Here is a 16651-nt window from a genome sequence, read left to right on the forward strand (position 1 = left end):
TATTTGGATTCCTCATGAACTCAAAGAAGTTCATTTGACGGCGCGTATAAACATCTGCGATATGCTCATGAAACGTGAAGAAAACGATCCTTTTTTAAAACGAATGATAACTGGTGATGAGAAGTGGATTGTTTACAACAATGTGGAACGCAAACGGTCTTGGTCCCGACGTGATGATTCGCCTCAAACGACTTCAAAAGCAGAACTTCATCAGAGGAAGGTTATGCTCTCAGTGTGGTGGGATTGGAAGGGTGTGGTGTTTTTTGAGCTCCTACCAAGGAACCGAACAATCAATTCGGATGTGTACTGTCAGCAATTGAACAGTTTGAACGAATCTGTCATCCAGAAACGTCCGGAGCTTGTCAATCGTAAAGGAGTTGTGTTCCATCACGACAACGCGAGACCACACACATCTTTGACGACCCGTCAAAAATTATTGGAGCTTGGATGGGATGTGTTGCCCCACCCAGCATACTCGCCTGACCTTGCGCCGTCAGACTTCCACTTGTTTCGCTCTCTTCAAAACTCCTTGCGTGGAATAACGTTAAATTCAGATGAGGCGGTAAATCAGCACCTTGTTCAGTTTTTCGCCAATAAAGACAAGTCCTTCTACGAACGGGGAATTATGAAGCTCACCGAAAGATGGCAAAAGGTCATCGAACAAAACGGAAAATATATCATTGATTGATCTTTGTTCTTTATATAAATAAATGACTTTGAAAAACATACAAAAAATACGCAATGACTTTTTACTCAACCCAATAGATAGACGTATATATATAGGATGTCCCAGACCACCTGTACATCCCTTTTAAGATGAAAATAAATAGCTTTTATCAAAAATCGCGAACATTTTTTTAATAAATCGGCTATGCTCTATCGAATGGTGATATTTTCAACTTTTGATTTTGACTGGAAATACGCCATCTAGACCGGAAGTTGAACTTTTGGAGGGGAACATAGTACTTTTTGTTACAGATTCGAATTGTACGTGAAAAAATAAGAAATTTTTATATCAAATGTTTTTTCTGGAAGTGCCTCTGTCAATCTTAAAATTAACCTTGAAAGTAAGTTCATAATTTCATCACAGTTACTTTCAAGGTTAATTTTAAGGTTGACACAGGCATTTTCAGGAAAAACGTTTGATATAAAAGTTTTTTATTTTTTCACGTAAAATTCGAATCTGTTATAAAAAGTATTGTATTCCCCTCAAAAAATACAACTTTCGGTCCGGATGTCGTATCAGATCGGAATCAAAAATTGAAAATATCACCATTTGATAGAGCATACCCGATTTACTTAAAAAATGTTTGCGATTTTTGATGAAAGCCATCTATTTCCATTTTAAAAGAAATGTGTGGTCTGAAAGACCCTGTATATATATACAATATATATGGGTGGTCTGGAAGATCATGTATATATATATATATATATATATATATATATATATATACATACACATGATTTTCCAGACCACCCGTGCACCCCTTTTAAAATGAAAATAAATGGCTTTCATCCATACACCCCTATATATATATATTCTTGATTTGCAGGATCGACCTACTTCGTTGACGATGCTGGATCTTATCATGTGTGGCTATGATATTGCGAACGGTTGTAAATATATGGAAGAAGCGCGTTTTATACACCGAGATATTGCCGCTAGGAATTGTTTATTGACTACCAAAGCATCAGGACGTACTGTTAAGATTGCGGACTTTGGTATGGCCAGAGACATTTATCGAAGTGATTATTATAGGAAAGGTGGCAAAGCAATGCTACCCATAAAGTGGATGCCACCTGAGAGCTTTTTAGATGGTATATTCACTACGAAAACTGATGTCTGGTGAGATTGTGTTTTGTCACAATTTTAATTTTTGTTCAATTTCAAACAATTTTCGATATAAAAAAGTGCTTTCCTATTTGTTATTTATATTATTCATATTTACTTAAAAAATGTTCGCAATTTTTGATAAAAACCATTTATTTTCATTTTAAAAGGGGTATACGGGTGGTCTGGGACACCCTGTATATATGTATATATACAGGGTATCCGGTAAAAAATAATTGTTTTTAAGAAAAAGTATGTAATTATTTACAATGTATTTTTTTAAACAATTATTTATCTCTTTTTATACTAATTGATTTGTCTCATTATTCTGTACATAAAAGTATTATAGTAAGATTATCGAAAATTAAATATTTTACGAGATATTATATTTTTGATATCAAAATATGTCAGATTATGATATAAAAAAACTCAAAAAGTACTTAATGCAAAAATATTTTATTATAGTGTTTTGGAAAGCTCTCGAGATAAGCTACAAGAATATGCAATAAAAAATGGGGGGTTTCAATTAAGAAAACAAAGTTAACCTTTAATTGACCCTCAAGGTTAAGTTCAAAATCAAGTTCAATGTCAAGTTTAAGTTCACCAAAATATGTGTCCCAACATGTTCTACAAATAATGGGCGTCTTCCCCTATCTCTAATTGTTTTCGAGAAAAACATGATGGATTTTTTATCGCGTTCACCCGATAAAATATATATACAGGGTGAACCGTGTGCCGCAGGCTTTAGAGACGCCACAACATGTATGTATATATATCAGGGTTGGGAAAGTTACTTTATAAAAGTAACTCGTTACCGTTACCGTTATTTTTTCTAAAAAGTAACTCGTTACCGTTACTCGTTACTAATTTTAAAAAGTAACTCGTTACCGTTATAGTTACTAAAAAGTAACGAGTCGTTACAATTTCCGTTACTTTTTTACAATACAAACTAATAAATTATTTTGCATAAGAAAAACTTTTAAAAAATTGTAAGCAAGATTTCATTCAAGGTTTATTACAAAATAAATGATTAAATTTTATCGAAATTCTTTATTAATTTTTAATAAAATTTGTTGCTCCATAGTATCATCATTTAAATGCCCTCTTTGTGGTATTAATACAGAGCCACCGATGCTAAACATTCTTTATACAGATGCACTGCTTGGTAGAGCTGTATTATATTTAATAAAAAGTTTTTAAAGTTTTGGATAGTCGTTTAACATTTCTATATTACAATTATTTGATTTTAAAAACCGTTGCAATTCTTCTTGATCAGATTCATTTTGCACCGTTTTTTGCTCAAAAATGAAAAAATCATCGTGATCGTCAGATTTTCCAGCTTTTGAAGAATTTTCAGTTGATCGGATTCCCAATAAATCCTCCAAGTAATTTTCAGCACGTTTTTTTTTTCTCCGGTTAACCAGTTTAACTTAAATTTTGGATGTAAACATGCTGCTATTATTAATTCTTTTGTTTCAAATATTGTAAGAAATCTAAAATCAAATATAGTAAATTAAGCGACATTGTTTGTTTTATTGAAATTAATACTTTTGAATCAATAGTTTAAAATAAAATAATATTTTTCAATTAAATCCTTATTTAAAATTAAATAACATATGTATTAATCAAATTAATAAGTTACCTTTTATTTAAACCTTGCTGAATAGCTTCAACTAATGAATGGCAATCTATAAGGTCAGATTTATTGAGATTTTCTAATTTTCGTTGCAAGGTACTTAGAACTGGTAGTAAATGAGAGCTCTGCTTTTCCGAAAAGATAAAGCTCTCATTGGATATCACGCGTCGCGTCATCGCACTGGTCTGCAAGAGCCATAAGTTGATCAATCACATTCAAGCATTTTTACAACATAATAAGAATGCTAATTGGTCGATTTGCTTACGGCTTTATGGTTAAGATAAAAATTTTATCACGCACAATAGCAAGAATAATATCTTAAATAAATCAAAAAATTTGAAAAAAGTAACGATAAAAGAAACTGTTAAATTCGTTACTCGTTACCGAAAAATGTAACGAAGTTACTTTTTCCGTTACAAATAAAATTTGTAACGCCATTACCGTTACAGTTACCGAAAAAAAGTAACTGTAACGGTAACGGCGTTACAAGTAACGCGTTACTTCCCAACCCTGATATATATATATATACATACATATATGTGTGGCGTCTCTAAAGCCTGCGGCACACGGTACGATTTTTCGTACTGATTTTGTTAATTGATTCGTTGCGTGCTGTTTAGCAAAGTATTGTACGTGTTCCAATAAGAGTGTTACTAGTTTTGGCTTCACACGTGCAGATTATCTTACATGTTGGGTTAATATCTTAATTATAAGATTTCTAGAGATTTCAACAACATTCTTCAAGATTCTAAAAATCCTCTAGATAATAGCCAATGATTGCTTATCTAGTCAAGATACGATTCAAGCACACAATATATTTATAATTGATTTCTATCTAGGGCCTTCGGTGTGCTCCTATGGGAGATTATGTCGTTTGGATATATGCCCTACACCGGATGTGCAAATCGCGAAGTTATGTCAATGGTGACGTCCGGTGGCCGTCTAGAAAAACCTGCAGGATGCCCAGATCCTATATATGGGATTATGACGCGATGCTGGCATCCACAGCCCGATGACAGGCCAAGTTTTTCTACTATCGCCGAAAGGATCGGTTATTGTTTGCAGGTGAGAATGCAATTAAAAATCTATAATGTTTTTTATAGATTTATTTTAAATAAACCTATTATTATTTAATTAAATTAACCTTTTATTATTTAATCAATAAATTGTATAAAACGTGATCTTTCATTTTACAAAGGATCCAGATGTCATAAATCATCCTACGCCTAATTTTGACGTATTGCCGATCTGCGATCGTGAAATAACAATCATGAGACCGGATCCGGAGGCAGAATGCATTAATGTACAGTCTGATGTAGGTATAATTGTAAAATATATCTTGTTTTACCTGACACACATGTAAAAAAAAGCTTTAAACTTGTCTAACAGCTGGATGGATATATGCAACCGAGAATCATCGATCCTCGATCCGTGGTACGTCGTGTAGGTCAAGCCGTACGTGGCACCGCTTATAGTTCCGAGAATGAAAAATTGAATAGAAATTGCAAATCACAAGCAATTTTTGCAAGACCGGGAGAATATCGACAAGGAATATACAATGCGTACGACTCTAGCATGGATACCTTCGAGCAAACTTACAGTGACAACAATCATGATGACGATCGTGATGATGAGATGATGGGAAATTGCAAGGTGCATATTTGAAAAATTTATAGTTGCTTTAATTGTATTTAATTATTTTCATTAGATATTTTTTAAATTATCATTTAATATAAGTTTTATTCATTATAAGCAGTTATTTCTTGTATTTAAATGAATAATAGTAATATATATTACGAGTTCAAATGTAAAGAGAGAGAGAAAGAGAGAACATGTCTGACAAATACAAAATTACGCTAGTTTTAGTGCGCCACGCGCGCGCTTTTTTTACGGACATTTTCCAATTTTTTTAACTTTTCTTTCCGTAACTTTAACTTTTTCTTTCACAAACTGTCAAACTGTCAAAATTCGCATGATTTGACAATCGCAAATAACATGAGTGAAGCAAGTTGCAGCGCACAAACGAGACAGCCAATCAGCATAACGGAAAAAAGACTTCAACGCTTCGATATATTCGAGTTCAAAATTTCACGCCTTTTTTATACTGCATTCATGGAGAGAACAACCTTTCTTTGCGCAGCTTTGGGTGAAATGGGGATTAGGTGAGAGACTTCAGCGCGCTACTTCAATGTCTTTTTGATTAAATCGCGATATATCTATTATATTTATTTTCTCTTTTTGCAATCTAAAAATTATTAATAAGATTTAATACCATTATAAATAAATAGGGTCCCCTCTGTTGGCTAGCCGGATCTGAAAGCTGCAAGACTAATTTTGGTAGCGTGGAGGGGGCAAAATGAACGGACGGTCGGGCGAGATCTGACTGAACCGGATGAAAAGCGAGGTCATACTCTCCGTGAATGCAGTATAGAAAGGGATATATATAGGGTGTAACAGAGCGCCCGTATCAGCAATTTTTTGAAGAAACAACGCATTTTTGTGAAAAATGTTTCATGCAAAAGTTGTAGAGCTCTAAGTGGCGCATTATATAATAATATTAGTATGATCTTGAATAGCACTGTCAGGGTCACATAAAAATCACTTTGAATTTTTTAAATGGAACCTCCTATTTTTCATTACATATTCTTGTAGCTTACCTCGAGAGCTTTCCAAAACACTATAATAAAGTATTTTTTCATTAAGTACTTTTTGAGTTATTTTATATTTTAATCTGACATATTTTGATATAAAAAACAAAATATTTCGTAAAATATTCAGTTTTCGATAATCTTACCGTAATACTTTTATGTACAGAATAATAAGACAAATCAATTAGTATAAAAAAATAATTGTTTTTAAGAAAATTATTTATAAGGTGTTTTTTTAGTGTTTTGGAAAGCTCTCGAGGTAAGCTACAAGAATATGTAATGAAAAATAGGGGGTTCCATTAAAAAAATTCAAAGTGATTTTTATATGACCTTGACGGGACTATTCAAGGTCATACTAATATTATTATATAATGCGCCACTTAGAGCTCTACAACTTTTGCATGAAACATTTTTCACGAAAATGCGTTGTTTCCTCAAAAAACTGCTGACACGGGTGCTCTGTTATATCCTGTATAGCCGATCTTTAATCGCGCCTTTGGTAGTGTGCATAAGCGCTCCGTCACTACGCGGCGCGTAGTACTAGGCGGACGGTTTACCGACGTGCATCCGGCTAAAAATTGACGCTGATTGGCCAAACTTTACTCAATAATAACTCCTTTATTAAGCATTATAGAAAAAAATGGTACAAGACTTTTCTGTTCAGTTTACTATGCTCTACCTGCTTACAAGCTTTGTCAAGGGTGCTTTGGGACACCCTGTATATATAGGATGGGCAAAAAATCCTGGACCCCTGAAATATTTCGGAAGGAGCAGAATATAGAAAAAAATGTAAAATACAAAAGTAATAGGGTTCAAAGTGGGACATTTGATGGTGACCTTGATCTTGACCTAGGGATCAAAGGACCACACACGATTCATATGAAAAAAACGTTTTCGGTCAATTTGCTTGAATTTGTGATATATTATAGTTCTTGTGTTCTTGATCAAAAATGTCAAGTTACAGAAACTTTCTATGTCCAGTTTCTAAATTATACGGGTATACAAGAAGTATCGGAATCTTTTAATATTTCGGAAACTACGCATTTTAAAACAAAATGTTCTATATAAAAATTGTAGGATTTTACGTGATGCATTACATAGCAATATTATTATGACCTTGAATAGCGTTGTCAAGATCATGTAAAGATCATCTTGACATTTTTTAACGGAAACCTCTATTTTTCCTTGCATATTCTTGTAGCTTATCTTGAGAGCTTTCCAAAACACTATAATAAAATATCTTTTTATTAAGTATTTTTTTAGTTATTTTATATCTTAATCTGACATATTTTGATATAAAAAATAAAATATCTTGTAAAATATTTAGTTTTTGATAATCTTAATATTTAATACTTTTATGTACAGAATAATGAGACGAATTATAAAGTATTGTATAAAGAAGTATAAAGAAAAGAATTGTTTTTAAGAAAAAGGATGTACTTATTTACAATGTATTTTTTTAACAATTATTTGTTTTTTACACCATTTAATTTGTCTCATTATTCTGTACATAAAAGTATTACGGTAAGATTATCGAAAACTAGATATTTTACGAGATATTTTATTTTTTATATCAAGATATATTAGAATAAGATATAAAATAACTTGAAAAATACTTAATGAAAAAATACTTTGTTATAGTGTTTTGAAAAACTCTCGAAATAAGCTACAAGAATATGCAACAAAAAATAGAAGTTCCTATTTAAAAATTCCAAGTTAACATAACCCCTAAATTTGACCCCAAGGTCAAGCTCAAGCTCAGCATCAAGTGCCCCACATTGAACCCTACTACTTTTGTATTTAACATTTTTTTCTATATCCTGTTTCTTCTGAGATATGTCAGGGATCCGGGACTTTTTCTCCACTGTGTATATATGTATAATAAAAAAGGTAACAAATATTTTATTACGTTTAAAAAATAATTGAAATTTATTGTTATACTTTATCTTTTCTTTCTTTTTTTAAGATTATATCGAAAAAGTCTTTTTCTTTCTGTCGATTTGTCTAAAATTTGTCATTTTCTTTTATTACAAACAAAACTGTTATTTGAATTAACATTATGACTAGGTTCTTTCTCATTTAACAATCTATATTATCATTATAATATAGCTATCATTGAATTGTCGCATGCCTTTATGGATTTATTAATCGTCTCGAATATATTGCCGACGTGTATATTTGCGCATGTCTGCTATATCGTTATGCTAATATTATAAAACAAACAATCCGCAGGATAAGTACAAGATCGCCCGATCGAATCAGCGAGATAATAAGATAATACATCGAACCAATAACATCGAAGATCGCGATAACGCAGATAACGGTAATAACCGTCCAGAGGAAGAAAATCATTTGACTGCCAATATCGATAGCGCGATAACGGATCGCAGAAATGGCAATGAGAGTACAACGACCACAGATACCAATTCCGACTCTTTGATAGTGCAATCCTCGGACACCCCGCTCGATACGACAACCACTAACTCGTCGCCCAATACGCGTACTTGCTCACCGAGTCGTATGACTGGTCTTACTGTCAACAATGTCAACGGTATAATGAAGAAGAATACCCTGAAGGCGACATTGAGTTTGGATCCAAGTGCCCTTTGCAGAGGCACGATCCCTTATGAGAAGATTACAACGCGGACGCAACGTTCGAGCACACCGGGCAGTATGGAGCTAAGGAAGGTAATTTGACCTCCACCCTATATTCGACGTCCTCCAGTTTCCATCTGATCATAGTCCCTGATCTCGAGAAATGCTTTTAAAACCCAGCACGCACAAAACATATACACACAAGTATAATCCAAAGGGAATGTTTCTTTGGAAATATGTAACAGTAAATAGCAAAAGACGTGTAATTAACATAATATAGTATTCTACAGGATGATTCAAAAAATTAGTGATAAACTTCAGGAGCGTATAAAGGGTCGGAATATAGCAATTTTCGAATAAAAATCCATATTCTCCGAAGTAATCTTGAGTCGGTACAAGCCTAATTTGACGCCTCTTGATTATTTTTTTCGGAGTCATATCAAAACCCTCGTTTACAAGATACCAGCCTCATCTGAACGACCCAGAAACACTTGTAGCCAGAATACTTGCAGCATCTGACGTGATTCGAGAGATGCCTAGAGGATTTGAGAGAGTGCGCAAAGTTTCATTCGACGATACAATACTTGTATTGAATGTGATCATCATTTGTAATATTGTACAGTATTATTGTACTCATGTAACTTTTGCTTTATTATTAAATATTTCGTAAAAATTAAGATTATTTCTCTTATTGGTATATTGTCCACAATGTAGTTCCTTGTATTCAAAAACTTGTACCAACTTAGGATTACTTCAAAAAATATGGGTTCTTATTCGACAGTTGCTACATTCCTTTATACGCTCCCGAAGTTTGTCAATAATCTTTTGAATCACTTTGTACATATTTTTGGCACTCGCATTTTCAGCAAATCTAAACTTCTTGATTGCAATTTACATTTTTCAAAGATTATATAAACATTTTTTAGTAAGATTCTTTTTTATTCTACGGAATACGTAGAAGAAAATTTTTAGTTTTTATATTATTACACTCCATAATGTAAATTTAGTCACGTAATGCAGTGTAAATTCAAACTCCTAAAAGAAATATTTATGGCGGCTATAGATTTTCGCATTACATTTTTGATATAATCATTCATTAATCTTCTCTCTTATCTATTTTACATCATCCTTGCTTTTGCAATGAAGGATTCCCTGGGTCACGAACTACCGAGGGAAGAGGAGTGCTCCTGCTGAGATTTATCCGAGGGGGGTTGACGAGGCTGCTCGAAGGCCGCGATCGCGGCCGTTCATCGGTTGCAAAATCAACTACAAAGATCGGCCACGACGACTGCGGTTACGATGGACACGCAGCTCGTAGAACTCTCCTCGCCTACGTGGATTCGCGACAATGAATATTCGCGTCGTTTCTATTCCGAGGAGACCCTCTTGTGAATAGAAACCACGAGGAGTTGACGCTTCATCAACTGAAGCTAGTTTACATAAGAAAGACGCTATTGTAAGTCGGCAGGAGAGATTGTTAAACGAATGTAATTAGATCAGACGTATGCATGTACAGACAAGAGGAACAAAAGAGATGTCAAATACGTATAAAATAGCGTATTTAAACCACTTAAGACGAGCTAACTCATCGTGAGCAAATAAAATTCTAATACCGTGATGACAAGGTGAGACGGGAATTTTTATGTATAAATTTATTGAAAAATTATTCATTAGGAAGACGTTTAATCGCGAATTAATCGGAGAATTCAATATGAAAAATGCGAATGTTATGTACATTATGTATGTGTGTACTTCGAAACCGCAGATAAAAATAAACAAACAGCCTTCGGATAAACAATATTTATTCGAGCATCAAACTTTAATCGAAATAATTTATAGAGTTTGCATGATCGGTTTTTAATTTGTGAGAAGAAAAGAGAATGTTTCTTTCTTACGATGTACATATACTCGATATTTAAAGGTCTAACAAACTAACTGAATAGTTTTGACAGTAAAGTATCTCTGGCTGCAAACAGGGGCTTGTATCATCTATCTGCCTACTTGGTAAGAATAGCAACGGGATCGATATGGATCCGAAAAATGTCATGTGACTCTGTTGAGTAAAGTGTAATAGATCGTAATATCGATGTAAAAATATCCGTAGGCTGATAGTCTATTTCGTGATTCATCTTTAACCAAAGAAGCAACGACATAAACAAGATCTTCGTCGGTACACTATCCCTATTATAAAGTCGACAACGTTATGAGTACATTTTGGAAAGAGGGGGATAAAAAGAGCAGGAGCCCTTTTTTATTTTTATTACTATGACGACGTACTTTACGTACGTATAGCGTATGAAAGTCAGTTACTATGTATCTACACGTGAAACGTAATAAAGACGTATTTATGAACTGTATTACTATATATTTTATCATGCTTTTCTCTCTCTCTCTCCCCTTCTCTTTAAAACAAATCCAAAATTATTACGATTAAAAATAACTTTTTGCAAAATTACATTAGCATCTATTTATCTAGCCATCTACGCACACATACGTACAGTTTAGATTGGTATTTAATACTTGTTCCTATTGTACAATTTAATTATTAATATCATTTTAATAACCAACAAGTGAAAACCTCTTGGATGTTACTCACGGGTTACTCTAGGGTCATGACCTTGATAACATATGTCAAGATCTTTGGGGGTGAATCCCCTAATATGCATATTTATCTATAATTTATACAGGGTATCTGATAATAATCGCCCTACCCGTAATATGCAGGTAGAGCGGGTTAAACTGAGCAGGAAAATCTTTTATCATTTTGCGATTTTCGTAATAATTATTGAGACTTTAATTAAAAAAGATCGACCAATTCACGCGAGTATAAGTGCGCAGCGAGAAGAGACAACCCAAAAGTAGGCGCGCAACAAAGTTTTGGGAGGAGCGCTCTACAAATGACAATAGTTACGTATAAGCAGTACTTAATAATGGATTCTCGCGATCCTAGCAACCACATATCAATATCAGGCCAATATCAACGCCCATATCAGGCCGTTCTTTCTCACCACACGGTAATACTTGCGCGAATTGGTCGATCTTCTTTAATTAATTTCTCAATAATTATCACGAAAATTGCAAAATGATACAGGAATTTTCCTTTCAGTTTGATCCAATCTACCTTCACATTTCGGGCGTGCCAAAAATTATCGGACTTCCTGTATAAAATACTCCTAAATGTAAATAGAGAAGAAAATATAATTTCATCGACAATATCTTTAATCAATGCAATCTGAAAAATATAAAATACAAATTTTATAGCTGTAACCAGTTTTCTAGATATAATTTGTTAATCATTCTACGATACACACATACTAACAAGGAAACCTACCCAAGTGTTACACTCCGATTTTTTTCAAATTTGGCACAAATGTAGAACTATCAAAAATATTTAACCCGTATTTTTTCATTTGTGTCCATAAGCGGTTTTACGAATAGTTAATATCTCTTCAATATTCAATCCTCTACCATTATAAGTACAACAAAAATGTATAAGAAACGAAATTTAATGCAAGATGTAAAAGCTTTTTGGTTCGCTAATTAGGAATGTAAAGTAAGATTTGCAAAATTATTTATTTAAGTAATAAAATGTTGAAACAAATCAGCAAAAAAGTTGAAAAAATACAGTATAGTGACCATATATTATAAGAGTTATTCGGGTAAGTGATTCTAAATATGGCATTAAATTTGTAAAGTGCATTGTTTTAAATTATTCAAACAATAAACGGTTTAAACAACAAGATTAGCAACAAGATTGAAAAAAAATGATAAGATATAAAAGATCTTTGAGTTGCTCATTACATATGTTATTAACACACGCACGCACGCACGCACACACGCACGCACGCACACACGCATGCACGCACGCACACACAGCATACACACATTTTTCTTCAATATTGCATCAATAATCTTGCATTAAATTTTGTTTCTTATGCATTTTTGTTGTACTTATAATAGTAGAGGGTTGAATATTGAAGAGGTATTAACTACCCGTAAAATTGCTTATGGACACAAATGAAAAAATACGGGTCAAATATTTTTGGTAGTTCTACATTTGTGCCAAATTTGAAAAAAATCGGAGTGTAACACTTGGGTAGGTTTCCTTGTAAGTTTCTAAAAAAATAAATAAATGAATAAATAAATAAAAAATGGATTTATACCAAAATATAATGCCCGAGAAATTTTCATTGTGATTTTCAGTCATTGTTATCGTTTAGTTATATATCTTGTTTACAAAAATATAATTTATACGCTATATTTCAGTTAACAACATATATGTTGTGTGATACAGTAGAGATACATCTCACGTTCCTCATTTTTCTCTCTTTCTTGCTTTTACTCTGATATTTTTGTTTAACTTATATTTTTAACTGATATTTTTGTTTAAAATATTACATAGCGTGGGCTCGGGAAGATTTCTACTTTTTTTGTAGAATTTAAAAAAAAAATCGAAGATGTTTAAATTTGAGAAAAAATAATTTTTATTTTTTTCTTTGAAAATTTCAAATAAATTTTGACTTTTTTAAAAAACTGATTTTATAAAATTAAAGAGTATTGAAAACCACTACCTGTTTTTTTTTTAAATCAGAGTAGTCTACTGGAACTTATCGGCATTTGAAGTTGGACGCGACGATGTTGGTCGCGGGTCAAAAGATTTGGGCAACGACTTTATTTTTGATAGGACTACAATTTGTTCAAATTTTAGCATAATCCTTGAAAATTTGGGTGGATCACTTCATAAATCATGCCCCATATATGTACAATACGAAACATAAATTATATTGTTGATATTATTATTAGCTATATCTTCTTATTTTTTACGTCTTTTATCATTTATTGTACGGTTACTGCGTATTTTCAAGAAAACTTTATCATGTATATCTCTAGCATCGTTGACATTGTCACATTTGGAAAATGTTGGAGTTTTCTCAATAATGGTCCCGGCGCGACGGCTATATATATATTCTCCTCCACACGCATATACGAAGCGTAGATAAGCGCAGTGTCGACAAGTATGCATACGCGTATACACAGCAAAGGAAAGAGGCTGCACAGTTAGACAATTCGATTTGCAGTGGTCGTTTAATACAACTCGCGTTTAGTTTCTTGCATATATTCCATCATAAAACGTCGCGTCTCCGATTATTCTTGATCAAGATTATTACCATTCACGATCCATGACAATGTCAAATTATACGTATTATTATGTAAAAACCATCATCGAGGACGGTCAACCACCGAAAACATACAAATTCGCGAAAGGGTAAGTTTTGTTGCGTGCAAGTGTCAAGCGTCAAGCTTTTGATCTCTACGTAATGTGTATATGTTTATACTTAATAGCGAAAAGAGACTGAGTTGTGTACAGGATATTTATAAGAATATTTACAAGCGTAACTATTTATCATATCCAAAATTTATTTCGTTTCTAAAAAATTTGCTTTCTCGTGAAAAAATTTAAGATTTAAAAAAGACCAAATATTATATTTTTAGGAATTGATTTCTCTGAAAAGAGTGAAGTTTTGTATAAATGTAAATTTCATACTTTTTCCATTTCATCTCTACTCAGGATTATAATTAAATTTAATATAACAAAGTAAATTGTGGGATAGGCAAAGAATAAAATTAAATAATTTTTTGCTTGCTAGATATCCCGTACAAGCGACGAAGGATGCATGGTCAACGTTAGGTCGCTATAATCTTTTATCGCGTTTATTACGAGGAGGACTCTCCGGCTCCGGTGATGTATATCATCCTGCCAATACTACTTTCAAGGTTCGTTAACGCACTGTCATCTTTGCTACATTGTTATTTGTTCATTCTTGGAATTTCTGCGACATATATTTGTCATATTTGCGGTAAAACTAAAATTTTATGCGTAATTTGTAGCTGATGGTCCAATAAATTTCGCATACTTGGATTTTATTTCGCAAAGTAGACGATTTACAATTGTGTTCAACTCATGTAGCCATATTAAGCTCACTCTCCCTTCTTCACATTACATTTGCTTTAAAGTAGAAACTAATAATTCTGATCTAATCGTAAGCATGGTTTTCCATTTTATTTTACGTAATAAACAACTAATTTTACTTTATCAAATTTATCCTCGAAAAAAAAAGAATTATCCATGTGCAATATATTTCTTACACACAGCGTCCAGAACGAATGTTAGTAGTCACTGTAATCTTAAGCGGGATATTAATGTAGTATTAATATTCCAATCCGCAATCCCAATTAATGTAGAGCACAATCTCCAGCCAAGATCGAGACCAAGACCGAGACCGAGATATAGCGTGGCGTAGAATCTGAAATGAGATATATCCAGAGATATATCTAGGTATAATAACTCAAAATACCTTTTTCTTTCGGCTCTTTTTATTTTCTAGCTCATTGAATGCGGTGGATGTTTCACGCTAGTCGGACGCGGTCGACGAAGCAACGCGACATGTGCGACGACTAACATAAAACTCATCGCATTCTCCCAATCGCGAGTCTTCCTTTCTGTGGGGAACATTTTCTCGGCATATCCCTGGCTTACCGCCAGATTTACTTTGAAACATAAGACAAACCCTCTTGTATATACAACCACATATATGATGCGCGTATCGTCGCGATATATTTTTAGGCCCGCACGGTTTTGCTCTAGCGCACCCATGCCTCTGCAACGTTTGCACAATTTTGTATCTCTTGAGATTTCTTTCATATCTTAATTCCCCCTCTAAAAGTTCGCTTTGTGAAACTTTGCTTGTAAAATTGGCAACCTACTTCTTTTATAAGAGAGAAAGAGAGAGAGAGAGAGAGAGAGAGAGCAGCATATTTCAAAATTAATAAATTTAATAATAATTCATTTATTCATTTGAATTTTGAAGTTGTAACAATTTTCTTTCCTTGAATATTTTTATCCAAAGTTTACATTTGAAATCTATATACTTAAAGCTCGTTTTATTAATTTAATTACTTAATTTAATACTATTTAATTTAATTACTCTTGTTAAATTTTTTGTTAAGACGTCATATCTTAAAGATCAGAAACAAACTGTATCGAAAACATTTTCTTAATGACTTTATAATGGAATAATATAATTAAATTTATATATATATATATATATATATATATATATATATATATATATATATATATACGTATATATAAGTTTACACACACATACACACACACAAATTTATAAATAAATAAATTTATAAATTATAAATTTATTATACACACACACAAATTTATAAATAAATAAATTTATAATTTATAAATTTATTTATTTATAAATTTGTGTGTGTGTATGTGTGTGTAAATACAGGATGTCCTAGACCGTACACCCCTTTTAAAATTAAAATAACTGGCTTTTATCAAAAATTGTAAACATTTTGTAAGTAAATAGGGTATGCTCTATCGAATGGTGACCTTGAACTTGACCTTGAGAGTCAATTGAAGGTCAACTTTGATCTTTTAGATAGAAATCCCCTTTTTTATTACATATTCTTGTAGCTTATCTCGAGAGCTTTTTAAAACACTATGATAAAGTAATTTTCATTAAGCACTTTTTGAGTTATTTTATATCTTAATCTGACATATTTTGATATAAAAAATAAAATATCTCGTAAAATATTTAGTTTTCGATAATCTTATCATGATACTTTTATATACAGAATAATGAGACAAATCAATTGTATTATACAATATATGAAAACATGTGTATTAGTTCCCATTTGGGATATTCCGCCTTGAGCTTTAAACTTTATGTTGCCATAAAATGTTTAAAAGTCATAAATTATCTTTTACACTTTAAAATTGAAGAAAGATATTAATATAATATAATATATACTACTAATAAAAAAAGAGTTTATTTATAATTATTCATATTATGAAGAATTTGTGGATGCGTATATGTGCGTGCATATTTTTTTATTTTTTTTTTTTTTAATTTACTT

The 16651-nt window shown here is 32.4% G+C and overlaps 1 protein-coding gene across 3 annotated transcripts in view; it reads left to right on the forward strand.

The window, feature by feature from the left end:
- Window positions 1-11062, forward strand: part of Alk (Anaplastic lymphoma kinase) — a 43960-nt gene extending 32898 nt beyond the window's left edge. The window contains exons 20-25 of one of the 3 annotated variants that reach the window (XM_070295027.1): window positions 1554-1846; window positions 4307-4532; window positions 4666-4782; window positions 4857-5120; window positions 8348-8803; window positions 9857-11062. In XM_070295027.1, coding sequence (XP_070151128.1) covers window positions 1554-1846; window positions 4307-4532; window positions 4666-4782; window positions 4857-5120; window positions 8348-8803; window positions 9857-9904 — 1404 coding nt within the window. In that variant the 3' untranslated portion in view covers window positions 9905-11062. Of the gene's footprint in view, window positions 1-1553; window positions 1847-4306; window positions 4533-4665; window positions 4783-4856; window positions 5121-5472; window positions 5925-8347; window positions 8804-9000; window positions 9343-9856 lie in introns of those variants that run through there. The other 2 variants (XM_070295028.1, XM_070295029.1) reach the window with 2 other exon arrangements.
- Window positions 11063-16651: the final 5589 nt, after the last annotated feature.

Source organism: Polyergus mexicanus, unplaced genomic scaffold (genome assembly GCF_030449975.1).
Source record: "Polyergus mexicanus isolate NDT 795.1 unplaced genomic scaffold, iyPolMexi1.0 SCAF_4, whole genome shotgun sequence".
Lineage (NCBI taxonomy): Eukaryota > Metazoa > Arthropoda > Insecta > Hymenoptera > Formicidae > Polyergus > Polyergus mexicanus.